This window comes from Marmota monax, unplaced genomic scaffold (genome assembly GCF_021218885.2).
Source record: "Marmota monax isolate L192 unplaced genomic scaffold, Marmota_monax_Labrador192_F-V1.1 WCK01_AAM20220418_F8-fsc00011, whole genome shotgun sequence".
Lineage (NCBI taxonomy): Eukaryota > Metazoa > Chordata > Mammalia > Rodentia > Sciuridae > Marmota > Marmota monax.
The window spans coordinates 10,881,180-10,901,959 of record NW_026693082.1 but is presented as its reverse complement, the minus strand read 5'-3'; the positions used below and the strand labels follow the sequence as shown (position 1 = coordinate 10,901,959).

General features: G+C 35.0%; 1 protein-coding gene across 3 annotated transcripts in view; it reads left to right on the top strand.

The window, feature by feature from the left end:
• Positions 1-17,839, top strand: part of Ccdc169 (coiled-coil domain containing 169) — a 46,912-nt gene extending 29,073 nt beyond the window's left edge. For 2 of the 3 annotated variants that reach the window (XM_046454193.2, XM_058582538.1), the window contains exons 5-8: positions 5,832-5,930; positions 6,138-6,191; positions 11,184-11,260; positions 15,676-17,839. In XM_046454193.2, coding sequence (XP_046310149.1) covers positions 5,832-5,930; positions 6,138-6,191; positions 11,184-11,260; positions 15,676-15,775 — 330 coding nt within the window. In that variant the 3' untranslated portion in view covers positions 15,776-17,839. The remainder of the gene's footprint in view (positions 1-5,831; positions 5,931-6,137; positions 6,192-11,183; positions 11,261-15,675) is intronic. The other variant, XM_046454194.2, reaches the window with a different exon arrangement.
• Positions 17,840-20,780: the final 2,941 nt, after the last annotated feature.

Genomic DNA, 20,780 nt, shown 5'->3' with positions numbered 1-20,780 from the left:
GTTTGGGAATTAAAATTTGGTACCTGGATACTGTGTGCCTGTGTTAAAATGTTGGTGAATGCTATAGCTTGGATATGGTTTGTCCCCTCTGAAATTAATGTTGAAATTTAATTGCCATTGTGGTCTTGGAAGGTAGGGCCTTTAAGGGGTGATAAGGTAGTTAAGAGGGATTTATTTTTTTTCAGGAATGATAGTTAAAATAAGGCTGCCTCTTGTGTGTTTTTAATCTTCCAATTGCTCTCATTTGCCCTTCGACTTTCCCACAATGCTATGATGCAGCCCAAAGCCCTTGTCAGATGCAGCTGCTTGATCTTGAACTTCTGGTTTTCAGAACTATGAGCTAAATAAAAGTCATTTTTGGATGGTAGATTTGGGTTGGGCAATACCAGGAGAGTGGACAGTTATTCCTCTATGTGGACTTTTTGGAAAAAGTTGTCACATGCAAAAAAGTTCCCATCAGGGGTACCTATTCATAGTCTTCCCAGAGTGTAAGAAAGAAAAGTGTAGGATGATTAAACAACCTTATCTATGCAGGCTTAGAGCGAATTAGCACCTGGGCCTATTGGACTAAAACCAGCTAATAAATTTACCTAAAGTCACAAATATACCACAGTAGTTCCAATAGAAAGCTCCCAGTGGCATGTTCTGATGTTGAGTTCTGTGATCATTGGTCTGGCTATGGAGACAAAACTAGTGATAAAGAAATCAGCTTTCCTTGATGCGTCTTTGTTCAGTTTTGGTTTTGTGTTATACTGGCTTCATAGAATTTATTTGGAAGTGTTTCCTCCCTTTCAATTTCATGGAATAATTTGAGAAAGACTGGTATTAGTTCTTCTTTAAATGTCTGGTAGAACTCAGCTGAGAATCCATCTGGTCCTTGGCTTTTTTTTGTTGGAAGGTTTTTAATTGCTGTTTTAATTTCATTGTTTGATTATAAGTCTATTTAGGTTTTCTCTATCTTCCTGGTTCAATTTAGCCAGGTCATATGTGTCTAGAAATTTGTCTATGTCTTCTAGATTTTCTAGTTTATTGGAGTATAATTTTTAAAAATAGTTTCTAATGATCCTCGGGATTTCAGAAGTGTCTGTGGTGATATTTTCTTTTCTAATCTTTATTTGGGTCTTTTTTCTCTTTTGGTTAGTTTGGCTAAGGGCTTTTCAGTCATACTTATCTTTACCAAAAAAAAAAAAACAACAACAATTCTTTGTGGTATTGATTGATTCTGTGTATTATTGTTTGGTACTCAAATGAGACAAAGATGCATGAAGGAAATAAAATTACACAACAATATCCCTGAAGGACATAGATGCAAAAATCCTTAATATTAGCACACCAAATTTAAAAACACACCAAGAAGATAATACACCATAATTAAGTGGGCTTCATCCCAGGAATGCAAGATTGGTTCAACATACATAAATCAATGAATGTAATTTACTACTTATGTAGAATTAAAAACACATACTTACAGCCATCTGATACTTGACAAAAGTACCAAAAAATACATATGAGAATCATATGATCATCTGCATCAATTGATGCAGAAAAGGCCTTTGATAAAATACAGAACCCATTCATGTTAAAAAAAAAAAAAACCACTGGAGAAACTGGCATTGAAGGAACTTATCTCAACATTTTAAAGGTTGTACATGACAAACCCAAAGCCAGTATCATACTAAACTAAGAAAAAACTTAAAGCTTTCCCTTTAAAGTCAGGATCAAGGGGCTGGGGATGTGGCTCAAGCGGTAGCGCGCTCGCCTGGCATGCGTGTGGCCCGGGTTCGATCCTCAGCACCACATACAAACAAAGATGTTGTGTCCACCGATAACTAAAAAATAAATATTAAAAAATTCTCTCTCTCTCTCTCTTTAAAAAAAATAAAAAATAAAGTCAGGATCAAGACAAGGATGTCTACTTTCATCACTTCTATTCAATATAATTCTTGAAACTCTAGCCAGAGCAATCAGTAAATAGAAGGAAATTAAAGGGATATAGATAAAATAGAAAAAGAAGAAATCCCAACTGTCTCTGTTTGCTTATGTCATGGATATCTAGAAAACCCCAAGAATTCCACCAGAAGACTTCTAGAACTGATAAATGAATTCAGCGAGTAGCAGGATACATGATCAACATTCAAATCAATAGCATTCTTATATTATGACAGCAACTTAGCTGAGAAAGAAATCAGGAAAACCATCCCTTTTGCAATAACCTATAAAAAATAAAATATTGGGAATTAATCTAACCAAGGAGGTGAAATATTTCTACAATGAATACTATAGAACACTGAAGAAAGAAATTAAAGAAGACCTCAGAAGATGGGAAGATCTCCCATGTTCTTGGATAGGCAGAATTAATATTGTCACAGTGGCCATACTATCAAAAGCAATGTACATATTCAGTGCAATCCCCATCAAAATACTGATAACATTCCTTGCAAAACTAGAAAAAATAGTCCTTAAATTTATTTGGAAGAATAAGAGACCCAGAATAACCAAAGTAATTCTGAGCAAGAAGAGTGATGCAGGTGGTATCATGATACCTGATCTTAAACTATACTACAGAGCTGTAAAAGCAAACCAGCATGGCATTGGCATCAAAATATAAATTAAGACCACTGCAATAGAAGACAGAGAGAAATGCACATACTTACAGTCATCTGATACTTGACAAAAGTACCAAAAATACACGTTGGAGAAAAGACTGGCATTTTAACAGATGGTACTCAAAAAATTGGATATATCTGCATATATAAATATATGTGGAAGAATGAAATTATATCCCTATCTCTTACCCTGCATGAAAGTCAAATCAAAATGGATCAAAGACTTGTACATTAGACCAGAAACTTTGCAACTGCTAGAAGAAAACATAGGGTCAACATTCCATCATATATGTGCAGCCACCAATATCCTCAACAAGACTCTTGAAACAAAACCAAGAATATGTGGCATGCCATCAAATTAAAAACATTTCTGCAGAGCAAAGGATTGAGCTTGAAGAGAGAGCCTACAGAATGGGGAGAAAAAGACTTTGCCACTTGTTCTTCTGACAGGGAATTAATATTCAGAACATATTAAGATCTCAGGAAACTTAACACCAAAAACCCAAATGACCCAATCAGTAAATGAACAAAAGAAGAAACAAAACAGCCAACAAGTATATGGAAAAATGTTCAACATTTTTAGCAATCAAATGCTAATCAAAACTACACAAAGATTTCATCTCACATCAGTCAGAATGGCAATTATCAAGAATACAAATAACAAACGCTGGTGAGGACGTGGGGAAAAGATACACCTATACGTTGTTGGTGGAACTGTAAATTAGTACAACTATGGAAAGCAGTGTGAATATTCCTCAAAAAACTTGGAATGGAACCACCATATGACCTAGCTATCCCATTTCTTGGTATTTATCTAAAAGAACTAAAATCAACATACTGTAGTGATATAGCCACTTCCATGTTTATAGCAGCACAATTCACAAGAGCCAATTTATAGAATCAGTCCAGATGTCTATGAATAGATGAATGGATGGAGAAAATGTGTTACATATGTACAGTGAAGTTTTACTAGCCATAAGAAGAATGAAATAATAGCATTTGCCAGTAAATAGATAGAAATGGAGAACATCACACTTTGCAAAATTAGCAAGACTCAGAAAATCAAGGGTCAAATGTTTCTCTTGTGGAAGCTAGAGAAAAATAAGGGAAAGAAGGAGCTGGAGGTGAGGCTTGGATATCAATTATGTAGGAAAGATCAAGAAGGTAGAAAATGAGAGGGAAGAAGAATGAGAAAGGGGAGGAAATATGGAATGAATTTAATAAAATTATGTTATATGCATATATAAATGTACCAGAGGGAATTTTACTTTTCTACATATATATGTAGAAAGTACCAATCAAAAATAAAGGAGCAAAAAAGAAAAGAAAAAAGAAACCAGCTTGCCTTCTACTAGCAGTGTTGACTAACTTTGCTCTTTGCTACAGTGGTTCAGCCTTGTGCTCAGCCATCCAACTTTCAAGTCACATATAATTAAGCTAGGCCACCAGTCTTTGACACTGATTAGTCAATCCTTCCTGAAAAAGGGTGGTAATTTTGGTATCTTGCCTAAAGACTTTTTGGTAAAAATAATCTCTTTCCATCTCAGAACTGATAGATTAACAAAGTATATGGCTGGCTAAGGCACTGTGGATAGGAAAGGAAGGTAAAACTATATCAGAAACATAGATCAGGATGAATGGATAAGAAGCCCTTTTATATAATCAACTTGCCACCAAGTGGATGGTTGATCTCATTGAGGGATAGTGCCCCTTACAGGGCTCATGTTGGTATCTCTTGCTAGCATTTCCAACATTGATCAGCAGCAGTATTAGCTTACCCTTAGTGAGAAGGAACCCATGCTGTTGGGCCAAACAGTGCAAAGGCCCCATCTCAGTCACTATGGTTACTCTGTTCATCAGCTCACTGTTGGCTGACCAAGGACAGAGTTAGAAAATATCTCTTGGCCAAATATTTGGCCCATTTAGTTTAATACCTCATCTGTGGTGATGCTTTCTGGTAAGGATTATTGTGTAATATATAATACACAAGAAATTTCACCTTTATATCCACTTTGGTAGGACCTGCCACATTCCTCTTCCCCAGAGCTCTTTGCCCTCAGTTATCAGCTCTGTACAGATTTCTGCCCCTAGTAACATGATAGTCAGGCAGAAGATTGTAAAACTCTCTTAATATTTTCCCATATTTCTACATGTGGTACCCAGGAAACTGTTCACATCTGTCCTTTCTGAAAAATCAAAATAGATAGGATAGGAATCTATTAGGGAAAGTAGAATTTAGAGAAGAAATTTCTTGATTTTGTGAGGTAAACGTTGATGAGAGAGAGGTAGGAGGGATGATGGGAAAACAAGATTATTAAGCCAAAGGAGAGAAGAAGAGTGGTAGAAAAGGCAATAAGGTTGAAAACCAGAGCAATTGGGAGATTATTACAGAGTAGAACAGTTCTGGAAACTAAGACCTCAGTCCAGACACTCTACTTCTGAGCTGAAGCTTTTACAAAAAGGTTTTTAACATTTATTTCACACTAGGAAATTAGGGTAACTCTGGTTGGCAGATATAAATTATGCATTTTAGTTGTGCAGTTCTCCAACAATTTATAATTATGTGTGTATGTATTATATATATATATATAGTTATTGATGTGAATCAAAATAATGTATCCCATTTTGTCCTTTTATGAAAGAGGAACCTTAAACTTTTCTTTCTATATAAAGAACGTTTCTCTCTTGTTCTCTAGTTTTCACCAGCATGTAAAAATGGACTTAAATTATATAGGATATAGTATTTAAGTGTCTTTACATGTACCTCTTTTGTTACAATGGTAGTAATAGTATGACTACCTCCTATTGTTAATACAAATAATTTTTCAGCATGTCTGGCCTTTGGAGTCATTTTATCTGAATTCTAATTTTAGCTGTATCATTGATGAGCTTTATGTCTCTGAGCCAGTTATACAAACTCTAAAAGACACAGTTTTCTAAACAGTAAAGTGGAAACAAACATTAGGCATCTCAAGTATTGTAATAAGGATTAAGTGAAATAATCTAGGGAAGGAACTTAGTATAATACATGTGATATATAATACATATATAATACAAGTGTTAGAGCTCAACAAATATTTTGATTATTTTATTGCTATTACTGGAATTATAAGATCACAGAATATTAGGTATAGAAGGCATTCATTGGTGAAGAATTTGGTTGTCATTTCTATTGTTGGATCTTAGGATATGAGTACATATAAAATTTACTATTTATACTTTCAGGAATCCTTAAATATATTACTTAAACAACTAGAAAAAGAAAAAAGAAGTCTTGAAAATCAAGTGAAAGACTATGCACTTAAACTGGAACAAGAATCAAAGGTTTGTTTTTATTCTACTAAACAATTCATTTGAAGCTGCCTTTATTTCTAGGGTTATCTACAAACCTACTATATCATTTTCATAAAATGGTACAAAACCATTTCCTACAGTTTTAACAAAAAAGCAGGAGATACGAACCCTAACTTGGCAATTTTCTTGCTAATCTTCTCTTATGTTGGATTCTTTACATTTGTATATTCTACATAGGCTTACCACAAGATCAACAATGAACGCTGTAAATACATATCTGAAATGTCTCAGGTAATTTTTTTCTTTTACTTTCAAATTCTAAGGCTTTCCCTTCTCCTAAGTTATGTATTTTATTTTTCTATAATTTGTGTGTGTGTTTGGTTAGATAAACAGTTGTTGAAATTATGGGGAAATGTTACCGAGTTTCTAAATACGGAAGATGGAAAGGGAAATACATAATTTATAAAGAGAGAAAACAGTCTCCCTAATTAAGAGATTATCTTGCATATCTGCTTCCTTAGTTATCCTTTTAGTTTGATCCATGATCACTAGAATTCAAACAGATAAGCTACTATCCTTTAGCTATCACTTCATAATTGTAGACACAGTATTGCTATTCATAGAAATATAAGACAGGAAAATTATCAATACATTATCTTGCACATATTTTCAGCTTTTCATTTGTCTTTCAGTTTTATTTATGATATTGTTGGAATTTTAGAGCATTTTTATATTGCCAGAGCTCTTTTATTTATGGTTTCTTATGTCATAGTTTAAAAGATAATCTTCAACTCAATGTTTCATAATGTTTACAGCATCATTTAATACTTACATGGCTTATTATTTAATATTTAAATATTTAAGCTATATTACCTTTATTTTGGCATATATTTTAAGATTAGGATATGAGTTCAGTTTTAAAAGTATGTTATCCAAACAGAAGAGTCCAAAGAGTAATTGGATATGGGAATCTCAGGAAAATGTTAAACTTTAGAGATAGATTTGGAAATTACTATCATATAGATAGTAAGAGAAGTCATGCGAATGAATGAAATACATCAGGGAGGATAAGTAAGGTTAAAAGAAAAGATAGGCTATAATTCTGAAGACAGTGATAGTTATGGGAGTAACAAAAATGGTTGGGATCCTCAAAGCACAGCAGTTAGACAATGAGGTAGAGTACCTTGAGGGTGAGCTTGATCCAAAAGGTAACCTGCTCATCAAATCTAGAGTATCTAGAGGGATCAAGAAAGGATTCAGAGGAGGAGATTTAGGTTTGGGAATTGGAGCCAAAAATGGGATGAATAGTAAAATATGAGAATAAAAGTCAGCAAAATGGTGGGTAAAAGGAAACTTGGACTTATAGTGTTCACCAAGCTTAAGCAGGAAATGGAGCTAAGGTAGAATCAGTGCTTGTAGTCTCTCATCCATAAAATGGACAATCAACTTAAACTTCATGGATCTTGACAATGGGTTGGAAGCACTGCTTCCTCCAAAGGTACGGGTACCCATGTGCCTTTCATCTGACTCTATACCCTGCATGGAATATTCTTTTTCTCTTACATGCTAATTCCATCTCCTTCAAGGTATAGCACAAACACCACCTCCTTCATGAGGCCTCCACATGATGAAAAGACCACAGATAGTGGAGCCATTGCAAATTTGGGTTTGAATCCCAGCTCTGCACTTAACTGCTGTATGACCACTTCTTTCCTCACCTGTAGAAAGGGAGAATCTTTATGATGTCAGTATCAGTCTCAGGGTTCTTGAGTGCTTAGAGACTTGGTATATATGAAGTGCTAAGTATAGTACCTGGCACATTATAGGTTCTAGATTTCAATTAATGGTGAATATTATTTTCCTGTTTTTTTCTTTCTTGAACACACTAGTCCATATGTATATTCTACATATTGTGTAGTGACAGCACCATCAGAATTTCAAATTGCTTTCTAGATCTTTGACCGATCTTCACTTAGCTATAGGTTCCTGAGGTCAGTCAGAGTGCCTCATTATTGCTGTTACTTTACACTGAGCAAAAAGAGTGGCAAATAGTCAATGTTCAAAATTATTTGCCAAACTGAACATAGTACAAAATTTATGAATAAAAATTATGGAGATAATGAAAAGTTCAAATCCTTACACAAAAGGTGGTATGTAAAACACTGAAGGTTTTTTTTTAAAAGGTTAAAATTAAAGTCTTTTGCCCATGAAGCATTCATTTGCCTTTGTTTATCTTAAAAAAAAATCATTTAGGTGGAATAAGCCTACTCTGACTGTACAAGATCACTGAATGTACAATCAAAGCCTATTTTAACAGCTTCCAGGGAAGGTGTTAATCCTGTCTCCAGTATAATGTTAATAAGGATTTTCACTCAACTGAATTGTTAATCTTTATAGTCAAAGATGGTTCTGACCATGAGGATACTGCAGTGACTGGAAAGGTTAATGGATGATTTGCAGTTCTTTCCATGCTGAATACATAAATAATTGATTCTTTGGTAGATAACTAGAGCTATTTGCTGAATCTGCTTTTTATACTTCTGCAACTATATCTGAGGCTTTGTCTCACTCTCAAACCACTGTTTTGACTGAAACTGAATTGCCCCATCTCAGAATTATTCTAATTTGCACAATGTATGCACAGTATAGGTATTACTTTTTTTTTAGAGAGAGAGAGATTTTTTTTTTAAGAGAGAGAGAGAATTTTTTAATATTTAGTTTTCGGTGGACACAACATTTTTGTTTGTATATGGTGCTGAGGATCGAACCCGGGCCGCACGCATGCCAGGCGAGCGCGCTACCGCTTGAGCCACATCCCTGGCCCCCGAGAGAGATTTTTTAATATTTATTTTTCAGTTTTCAGTGGACACAACATCTTTATTTTATTTTTATGTGGTGCTGAGGATCGAACCCAGCGCCCCGCGCATGCTAGGCGAGCGCGTTACCGCTTGAGCCACATCCCTAGCCCATAGGTATTACTTTTTAAGAATACACAGGTACATTGCATCTCTGAAAAATCAAGTGGTAAAACTGACTACAGCTTGTTGCAATACCTGATAAATTTAAATTTAAGTTTCCCATAAACACTGAATTTTGCAGTGGGTCTGAGTGATTATTGAATATATTGATTTTGGTTTACTCACAGGGAATCTGAGGTGGTTCTAAATTCATCATCAGGCAGTTCTAACTCATAGACTTGTTCTTAAAACACATGAGATAGTACTTCTTATTCTCCTTCCCTGAAACTTCCTTAAAATTCACTGATTTTTCATCCTCTGAACAATACAGAACAAGTCCACACTCCAAAGTGATGGCTTTTCAAAGATTTAGAAACAATTCTTCATTTTCCTATAGATTTTGTTTGTTTCTTTGTTTGATTTGTTTTGCTTTTGAACTAAATATTGTTATCTTAGTTATCTCTCATGACATAGGTTCCAGACTGTCCCTGCATTTCCGTTGCCTTTTGGGAAAACTCTATTTTGTTATTGTTCATTTTAAAATCAAGCAAAGTCTTGTCTCTGTCACACCCATTTTTCTTCTCTGTTGCCTAAGTGATCAATCTAAAATACAGTTATCATGGCATAATTTCCTTTTATAATACTTTCTGTTTGCTTTGCCCCAAAGATCATAGCAGAGCTCCTTGGTGTTGTCAACAAAGTCCTCTCCCAACATGGCAGTGCCTGTCTTAGCCTTTTCCCTGCTAATATCTGTGCTGCATCTAGACCAAATGCTATTTGCAATTCCTGCATCTATCATGCTGCTTTTTAGCTGAGGTTCTTGCTGTTCCTTCTAGGTAGAATATCCTTTCTCTAGTTCTTAACTGGTTACTATTCTACATGTGTCCCCTATAGCCTGAGTTAATTGCATCTCACAAGCTGTAAGCTCACAAAGCACCCATGCAAACCTTTAATCAAGGACCTTAATTGTAATCTTCTATTTGTTTTGCTATTTCCTCAATAGAAATGTGACTTATTTGTCTTTGTTCCTGGTCCATAATGTGGTGGTGACACATGGTAGATGCTCAATACATTTGCTACATGAATAAAGGAATGAATGAATTCTAGTACAACACACTCAAACCTGTCACTCTTAGCATATGATCTAATATCTTAGATCAAAAAAGAGAGATGGCAAGGGGGCAAGGCAGAGGGAGTTGGGGGTCTATCAGATATAAAATCTAGTTTTTTTTTTACCTTCAGATTTATACACACCTTTATCTACCACTCATGTTTTCCCCTCTTGTCTTAAAGAAAAGGATTCCAGTCTTCTTCCCAAGTCTGTCTGCTGCCTCTAGGACTCAATTTCCTCTTATTTTGTCTTTTACTATGGCTTATCCTTTGCTTGCAATATGCTCAACTCTTCCACCAAAATAACAACCAAAAAATTTTTATTTTATTCCAACTTTCCTCATAAAACTACCACCATAGATTTCTTTTTCTCAGCCAAATTTCATGAAAGAGTGGGTATACTCACTGCCTTTGCTTTGAGTATACCCCTCAATCTCTTTTCATCTCTCTTCTGATCCCAACACTATGGCCCCCGTTTATCATTTCATAGCTACATACAAAGACTCTTCTTCAAACCTGAGGTATTAGCAGTCTCTGCACACGTCTTTGAATACATGCCCTAGCCCCAATACACACAGTTGACTTGCATGACATTTTTTTTCTTGGGTTTTCCTGATGTTTAAATGATGGCCATATCTTCAATGAGTCTCCCATCCCCTAAAAGTTGCTTTCAGCTTTATATTATTGTGTCTTTTACTTCTCTGTATTACTCTTACTGTATAATCTCATTTTTTTAGTGACTTCAATTGCCATCTCTAAGTTTATCAATTTCAGTTGTTCCTGAATGGAAGATTATATTTATAACCATTCACAGAAAGTCACCACTTTTGTATAATGGATGAATTTCAAAATAGACAGAAATGAATATATTAACTTGTCTTTCTGTCTCTGCTGTACTATATCTATGTTTCTATTGTCTTATCTATCATAAAGACAGAGTATATGTTTATATACTTTTACTTTTATGATTACTTGTAATGATTTATCTATGTGGATATTTCTCTATGTGGTCTCTGGGGATGAGATAGGGGTATTTCCAGAATCTTTAGACGCTTGTTTATACTGGAAGTCAGAATTTCCCATTATTATTCAGCTTCTCTTACACATGCTACTAAAGGACCTGGTGGTAAAGGAGTTAGATAATTGACTATTTTTTCTTCCCTCTGAAATTCAGCATGAAAGAAGAGGATAAACACTCAGTTTTATTGTATTTCAGGTCTCTGGCACACATCAAGTTTCTAAAAGGCAACAGATGGATCAACTGCCTAGAATGAAAGAGAATCTAGTGAAAACGTAAGTCTAATTATATATTTTCTTTCTAATTAATTATATTTGCTTGTGAATGGTAATGACAAAACGGGTGTCCATTACATTTTGGAAGTGGAACTTCTAGATTTTATAGCAACAGTATAAAATAGCAGATGGTAAGAGAACTTAAAAAGTTTGTGATCTCTGTTCACTATTTTTACACTTTTTTTTTAAATTCCCAGAAACATTTTTAGCTTTTAAACATGGGAAGAACTTATTTTTTAAACTAAAACAATGCAGTATCCAATGAAAGCTTAAAACTACACCATTAGTAACAGTATAAACAGAATTGAAGTATCAGCCCTTACCTTTTTAGTGAGGAAGTATGGTCATTTGCAGCGGTCACTGAAATATAGATGCAGTTCTTAAAAATTATTTATTTATTTATTTATTAAATTTTTAATTGATTTTTTAAAAATAAATGACAGCGAATGCATTACAATTCTTATTACACATACAGCACAATTTTCCATATCTCTGGTTGTATATAAAGAATGTTCACACCAATTCGTGTCTTCATACATGTACTTTGGATAATGATGTCCATCACATTCCACCATCCTTGCTAACCCCTTGCCCCCTCCCTTCTCCTCCTACCCCTCTGCCCTATCTAGTGTTCATCTATTCCTCCCATGCTCCCCCTCCCTACCCTACTATGAATCAGCCTCCTTATATCAGAGAAAACATTCGGCATTTGTTTTTTGGGGGGATTGGCTAACTTCACTGAGGATTATCTTCTCCAATGTCATCCATTTACCTGCAAATGCCATGACTTTATTTTCTTTTATTGCTGAGTAATATTCTATTGTGTATATATGCCACATTTTTTATCCATTCATCTACTGAAGGGCATCTAGGTTGGTTCCACAGTTTAGCTATTGTGAATTGTGCTGCTATAAACATTAATGTGCCTGTGTCCCTGTAGTATGCTGATTTTAAGTCCTTTGGGTATAGACCCAGGAGTGGGATAGCTGGGTCAAATGGTGGTTCCAATCTAGTGTTTGCCTCATAGAAAAAAAATTAGGGAATATTCTCTTCTTTTTGATTTTTATAAAGAATTAGCAAAGGATTGATTTTGTATATTTGTAAAATCAGTGAAGCCATCTGGTCCTGGTCTCAGTGGTTGCCCTGGTGATTATAATTAATATCTTAGTTAGCAATCTACTTGAGATTAAAAACAGCTTGATTCCAAAATTGTCCTACGCTCAATTCCCTCCTCCTTTGTGCTGTTGTTGTACAAATCACTTCCTTTTGCATCTTGTTTCCTTCTTCCATCCACAGATTTCTAAGTATTGTTTTTCAGTTTTTTAAATTTTATTTGTTCTGTTTAGATATACATGACAGTAGAGTGTATTTTGACATATTAGACATACATGGAGTATAACTTAGGATCCCATTCTTGTTGTACATGATGTAGAGTTTCACTAGTCATGTATTCATATGTAAACACAGGAAAGTTATGTCTGATTCATTTTGTCTTTCCTATTCCTATCCTCTCTCCCTTCCCTTCCTTTCTTTTTGTCTAATCCAATGAACTTCTATCTGCCTCCCCTTATTGTTTTGTTAGCATCCATATATCAGAGAGAACATTCAGCCTTTGTTTTTGGAGATTGGCTTATTTTGCTTAGCATGATAGTCTCCAGATCCATCCATTTATCAGCAAATGCTATAATTTATTCTTCTTTATGGATGAGTAATATTTCACTGTACATATATATCACATTTTCTTTATCTATTCATCTGTTGAAGGACAGGCATCTAGGTTGGTTCTATAACTTAGCTATTGTTACTTAAGCTATTGTAAATATTGATGTGGCTGTGTCACTGTAGTATGCTGATTTTAAGTCCTTTGGGTATATTTTGAGGAGTGAGTAAACTGGGTCAAATGGTGGTTTCATTCAAAGTTTTCTGAGGAATCTTCATACTGCTTTCCAAAGTGGTTGCACCAATATGCAGTCCCACCAGCAATGTATGAGTAAACCTTTTCCCCCATATTGTCATCAACATTTATTGTTACCCTTATTCTTGATAGTTGCCATTCTGACTGGAGTGAGATAGAATCTCAGTGTAGTTTTAACTTGCATTTCCCTAATTGCTATAGATGTTGAACATTTTTTCACATGTTTGTTGATCATTCATACATCTTATTCTGTGAAGTGTCTGTTCAGTTCCTTTGGGTCATTTGTTTTTTGGTGTTAAGTTTTTGAGTTCTTTGTATATCCTGAATATTAATGCTTTGTGGTATCATCGTACCAGGTGGTAAAGATTTTCTTCCCGTTCACACAGTCATTTTTAGGAGTGAGTTATTTTTAATCAGTTAGAAGACTTAAAGTAACTATAAACAAAAATACATTTTTACTATCTTTTATTATGTTTCCCTATGTAACTACTTTTAGTGGGTCTCTTTATTCTTCATGTGAATTTGCATTACTTTCTAGCGTTCAACTTGGAAGACTCCCTTTACCATTTCTTGTAGGGCAGGTTTGCTAAGGAAGAACTCCTCTAGTTTTTGGTTTTCTGGGATTATTTTAATTTCTTTTTTATTTTAGATTGATATTTTTTGTTGCATTTGAAGTCTTAGCAGTCTTTTTTCCTCAGCCCTTTGGATATTTCATCCCACTGCCTTCAAGTAGACCATGGTTTTTTGATGAGGACTCACTGCTGATTTTATTGAGGATTTTTTGTACATACAGAATTACTTCTCTAAGCTGCTTTCAAGATTTTTCTCTTTGTCTTTTAATAGCCTGACTTTGATATGTCTGAATGTAGATCTTTTTGAATTTATTCTTCTTGAAATTTATTGAATTTCTTAGATCAATGTTTTTCATCACACTTGGGAAATTTTCAGTTATTATTTTTCAAGTATTCTTTCTGCCATGTTTTCTCTCCCCTCTCCTTCAGGTATACCCATTATACATTTGTTAGTACATATGATTGTATTCCATAGATTTATGAAGCCCTCTTCATTTTTCTTATTCTTTATTGTCCTGCTCAAAATGAACAACCCTAATTGATCTATCTTCAATTTCATTGGCTCTTCTACCTCTAGTCTGCTGTTGAACTCTTCTGCATGTGTATGTTTTGGTATATCTTTAATACTCATCCAGGAAAATTAGAACTCTACCTTAGCCTTCATTTTCTGCTTGTGCACAGAGACTCAAGGTCAACCAGAGGCAACACCTAAGGGCCTTCTCATATCTTTCCTGAGAAGGCACACAATCCTATGCATGTACGTAAGACACTTGAGTATGGACTTCTAGATTCCAAGAACTATTTATTAATGCTTACTCCCCTGCTTTTCTTTTTAAGTTTCCTTGTTATTTTTTTTTTGCCCCTCTTATTTATTGCTATTTACTGACTCAAGCAATATAAAGTTAAATAATGGTTTCTAATAGTTCCAACAAATGCCCAACTGACAAAGCTTTTTACATTGGATCATCTCCAAGTCGGGTCAAATAAAAATAGCCTTATAATTGGGTAATCATTAGACTTTAAATAATGAAAATTCTCTGGGAACAAATAATTAGGCTTTAAAGGATTTACAACTTCATTCTGTTTGCCTCCTATGGTGTCTTTCAGACTGTTGGTTTTCACTATAGTTGAGGGATATTTATTTTCAAGGCTACTACAGAGTTATTCAGGGAGGTAAGAGGTGAGGGGCAGAAGATAGGAATGGGGTAAGTTAAAGAAAAGCTACATATCTCAGAGTTCTTACTGAATTTCCACTGTTTTTGTTGTTGCTTGTTGTTTAATACCCCAGACTTCTAAGAAAATTGCTTCTCAACATTTTTGAGTTTGTTATTGCTTTTATGGAGGAGAGAATTTTCTCCTTTGTGAGGAGGAAACCAACAGGTTCTGTCATTTTTGCTGACATCGGTCTCTAATTTGTATGTTAAAAGCATATTGCAGGAGATAAAAGTGCCCTCTTACTGTCTCAAATAAGAATATAAGCAAGATTAGTTTTATATACAAAGGGATAAGAGGATCCTATGAAAATTTAAGGACACAAATTCATAGATACTTACTGCTTTACTATCCCTGTTCTATTTTATAGCATCTGTATTTCTATTTCCTTAGCTTCAATTCAATTATCAGGGTAAATATAAAAAAGATGCATCTCATTTCTCTTTAGAACTTTCCATATTAGAGCACTTGAAGGGCTTCTTCCAAGTGTTTGGTGATTCTACCCTGGAGTTGGCTGCCTCTTTAGCTGTGGTGAGATGATGTGGTATAATATATAACTCTCTAAAATTGTACTTCAAGCAAAAATATGCATAGGAAGATTTCCATGTGAAAGATGGAACAAGGTGCAATGTACAGTTCTGCATGTGTGGCACATAATGTTTTTGTTATATATATTGGTGACTGAAAAATCATGATCAATGTATATTTTATTTCAGGGGGAGATACAATCCAGTTCATCAGAAGACAGTGAATGCCAAGAAAGGACCAGTAAAAAAGATTATAAAATCAAACCACCTTCCAAAACTCAATCCATAATTCCGGAACTGGATTTCTATTTCTTCCTTCTTTTTTTCCATCTGTACTATTCAACTGGTGAAGTTAATGTTCTATACGTTTTTCAGGAATGAATAGATAAGAAAGAGCTTCCAAACTTCTCTTTAGCTCTTCTTCCAGAAGTTTATTCCTTTGTCTGCATGAATGCATTTTTCTCTAGTAACCCTGAAATATCTAATAGAAATACTTGTGATTTTTAAAATATCTTAGAAAACCTCAAGTTTGGCATCATTATACTCACTTTTTAATTTTTTTTAGTTGTTGATGTACCTTCTATATATATGCAGTGCTAAGAATCAAACTCAGTGCCTTATGCATGCTAGGCAAGTACTCCACCACTGAGCCACAACCTCAGCCCTATACTCACTTTGAATAATATATTCACGAGCTATCCTACAGTAACATTGCTATTATATTTGGTTTCTAGTTGTCTGTTAGCTAAAAATATGAGTTTATAAAAAGATTTTGCTGTTTTAGGCTATGTCATGCTTAGCTTTTAATTCACAGTTTAAACAAAATTTCAAATCAAATGCATGTTAGATTTTGACTGATATATTATGGTGTTATGAGAACAGTCTTCAATCATGAATCAGCTTGTTTATAGTCCCCATTCTGCCACGAAGTAGATGATCTTGGATGGACAAGTCCCTTTATCTCATCTTTAATTTCCTACTCCTCTAAAATGACTAAGGCAATATAATTTTCTAAGGTTTCTTATCATTTCTTGAAAGTAAATATTTAATCATTAGATTCTGCCACTAAACATGTAGTGATTTAAGTCACTTTGTGATATTTATTAATTCATAATAATGGTCTAGTTCTTTGGACCAAAGAGGTAAGTGTAGTTTTCAGCTAATGGTCTCACCTATATCTAGCACTAAACCTAAATTCTATTCAGTATCACCGGTAATGAATACCAAAGGTATTTCTACAACCATCTCTATAGATGTTTATTTTCTTTAAGGAAGAATACACAAATTTCATATAGCCAAATAATTTTTATGTGACTCTAAAATGTAATGCAGAGAAATAAAGTAACTTTCTGTAAGTTGTTCTGCTTTGGAACTTTTTAGAAATATTGTCCCCTGATTTTAAGTAAACTACAGGTATTAGATACTATGACCCTTATTATTACACAAATGCTAGATTTTTATGTCTTTTAGTATGTTTCCTGGCCTTAGTAGAAAATTGATTATTTAAATAATGTAACAAGTATAATTATCAATGAAAAATAAACAAATTTGTTTCTTTTATACACAAGTAAGCCATTTGGTGGCCAAATGGAGGAACATTTGACATGGAGGAACATTCGAAGTTATCTCAAGCACTGGGACAGTATTAGTTAAACATCTTATCATGGGGATTTCTCTCATTCAGATGTTAGTTCTACAGGAGCTGTTTTGGGATACTTTCTGCATGTTAGAAAATGTCTAAAACGAAGTGATGGTATGTTGGTAGGAATAGTACAAAGAAGTTGGAAATGGGGGACTCTAGTCTGTATTATAATACCTGTTTGCCTTTCTAATTTTCTAACTTGAATAAATCACTTTTTATGTTCCCATTTAAAAAGCTGGGAATGTTTACACTCACAACTGCATAGGGATTTCTGTGAAGATAAAAAAGTACCTTCTATTTGTTTATTTCTTCATAACCCTTTTGTCTCTGAGAAGAATATGAGTTAACTTTTACTAAATATAAAGGTGTAAAAACATTCACAACATAAAAGATAAAAATAAAAGGTGAAGCTTTGCAAGAAACCCCATCTAATTGAAGCTTTACCTTTAAGCCTCCTAGCTGCCAGTACAAAGAAGAAAAGAGTTATATGGTTATCATTTTTTACAGAAGTAATATGCAAGTAGAAAAAGGTTTTGTGTAATTAAGTTCTGAAGGTAATTTGTCATGTAAGGGTTTTTAAGAAAATGTGATCTTTATAATAATCAAAGAAAGATAATTGTTTGATATCTTTTATTTTGTTTGATAGTCAAATATGTATTGACATGAATATATCATTTTTTTAATTGGAAAGTTTAGAATTCATAAAAAAACAGTAAAATAGTAGATTAGTAAATCATATTTAATGTATTTCAAAGCTTTAATTTTATATTAAAATATGAGTATAGCAATATTTAATATATTTCAAAATTTAAAATACCTAAATGTATCACAAAATATAATCAATTACCATTTATGAAAAATAAATGTTCAGATCCAAGATGGCGGGTAGAGGACTGCTGCATTCTGTGTCGCTCTGTGACCCTGGGACTCAAGTAGTGGGAATATTGTTTCTCTGCAAGTGATTAGAGGACCCCCAACAGCTGTTCCCATGCAGTAATAATGGCCACTGTGTCACACACTGCAGTGCAAAACTCCCGGCCACTCACCCATGCAGGACCTCTGTCTGAGTGCCCGAGCAGGGCCACCAGCATCAGCACCCATACAGGAATCCCAGCCACAGCTCCCACACAGGACACCCAGCCACTGCCCACATGCAGGAACTCTGGCTGCCCCTCCCTTGTGGACCCCCCATCTACCAATCTTAAACCAAATGGCTGCTATTAAGATGTTTAAGGTTTTGTCACAATACACAGAAATGGTAAGTTATTAGATCTTTGAAAGCGTGAAAGAGGAATCTAAATAGTTGGTTAGTAGCAGGAGAAGAGAGAGAAAGTGGTTTTGGGGATACAAGTAAGTGGGAAGACAATAGACTACAAAAAACAAACAGAAATATTTCCCAAGATGGAGGTTTCCCTGGTCACCTCCATCTTGGGAAATTGCAACCACTGCCATAGTCCACTACATGCAGCAGCCTACACCTGGGGATACTACACAGGGTCTGGAGATAGCTGCCAGACACAACATAGCATGCTACAGAACTGTTATCTCTGAACACATTGCCCCTCACCACCACCTAGCCCCACCAGACTGGACACCCCGTCGCTGAAAGCAGCCACCTTCATCTTGGGACACCTTCACTGCCATCTTTAGTTGGGGCAACCCCCAACTTGGAACACTGGCTGGGGCTTAAAAGCAATATCAAGATAACTTTTGTCCCCAACTCCCCCATCTCCCTGACATTCCCTAACCTGCCACAGTGCTTGCAGCTATGCCATCAGTCTTGTAGCTCAAAAAACCTGGTTCTGAACTGCCCAATACAAAACAGCTCTCCAGGACAGGTACACAGCCCGCAGAGCACAGCCCAAAGACCTCTGGAGAGAAAGGTTCTGATTGGGAAGTAGAAAGGGAGGGGATGAGTGAGATAGTTTAGAGACCAGGAATTGTGAGGTTTACAGGTGATATAAGGAGATAAGACTAGGAGCACACATCATACAAGCAGGCACCAAAGGAGATCCTTGGGGTGCAGTCTCCCATCAGGGACAGGCAAGTGCTATAGCCCACCTCCAGGAGCTACGCTCCCAAGACCAACCCTCCCACCCTAATAACTTTCATCATCCTGAGGGTGGAGTTACCAGCAAACAACAGACAACCCCACCTATTGGACAAGAAGGGTAGCAGGAAAGATACTGATCTCCAGCAAAAACAATCCTTGTATTTTCCTTCAAGATTTTTTTTTTCCTCTCTTCTCTCACCCTCACATCCCTGACATTTTTGAAACCAAGTACTTTTCATGAATTAGGCTACTGAGGACTGGGATGTATGAATACTATACTACAGTTGTGTTATATATTCTTTTATCTCCTATTTTTACATTTTTTATTTTTCTTAATATTTCTGTTTGTTTTTTGTACTCTATTGTATTCCCACTTACTTGTATCCCCAAAACCACTTTCTCTCTTTTCTCCTGCTACTAACCAACTATTTAGATTCCTCTTTCACACTTTCTAAGATCTAATAACTTACCATTTCTGTGTATTGTGACAAAACCTTAAAGTCTTAATAGCAGGTATTTGGTTTAAGGTTGTATATTGTTTGTATTGGGATCTGTTAATATTGTTCTCCCCTTGAAAGGAGAGGTATTAGAATCCAGCAGGGACACTATAAGCCTATAGGGTAAAAACTGTAATGCCTCAGATCCACAGTGCTAGAAGGGAAGACACATTAACAACAACAACAACAACAACAACAAAAAACGAGGGATAAAATTGCCCCAAACAAAGATACTATATTATCAGAATCCATAGCCAGCACAACAGAAGAAATTACTGAGAAGGAGTTCAGAGTGTACATAATTAAAATGTTCTGTGAATTAAAGGAGATATAAGAGAGCAAATACAGGCAGCAAAAGATCATTTCAATAAAGAGCTACATAAGCAAATACAGGAAGCAAAAGATTACTTCAATAAGGAGATAGAGGTTCTGGGGAAAAAAACCCAGAAATCCTTGAAATGAAGGAAACAATAAACCAAATTAAAAACTCAATAGAAAGCACCACCAACAGACAGTGAAGACAAAATATATAATCTTGAAAAGAATATTGGCCACATGGTGAAGAAGGTAAGAAACCATGAGCAGGATATTCAAGAAATATGGAATAACATAAAGAGATCAAATTTAAGAATTATTGGGATAGAGGAAGGTATAGAGTTCAAACCAAAGGAATGAACAATCCAATAATATCAGAAAGTTTTCCAAACATGAAGAATAAATCAAATACAAGAGGCTTACAGGACACCAAATGTATAAAATCACAACAGATCCACACCAAGTTACATTAGAATGAAAATGCCTAGCATACAAAATAAGAGAATTTTAAAAGCCACAGAAGGAAGGATCAGATTACATATAGGGGAAAACCAATTAGGATATCTGCAGATATTTCAACCTAGACTTTGGAATCTAGAAGATCGTGAAACAACATATACCAAGCTCTGATAGAAAATGGATGCTTAACCACTAATCTTACATCCAGCAAAATTAAGCTTTAGATTTGATGATGAAATAAAAACCTTGCATAATAACTAAAAGTCAAAAGAATTTACAATTAAAAAGCCTGCAACTCAGAACATCCTCAGCAAAATATTCCATGAAG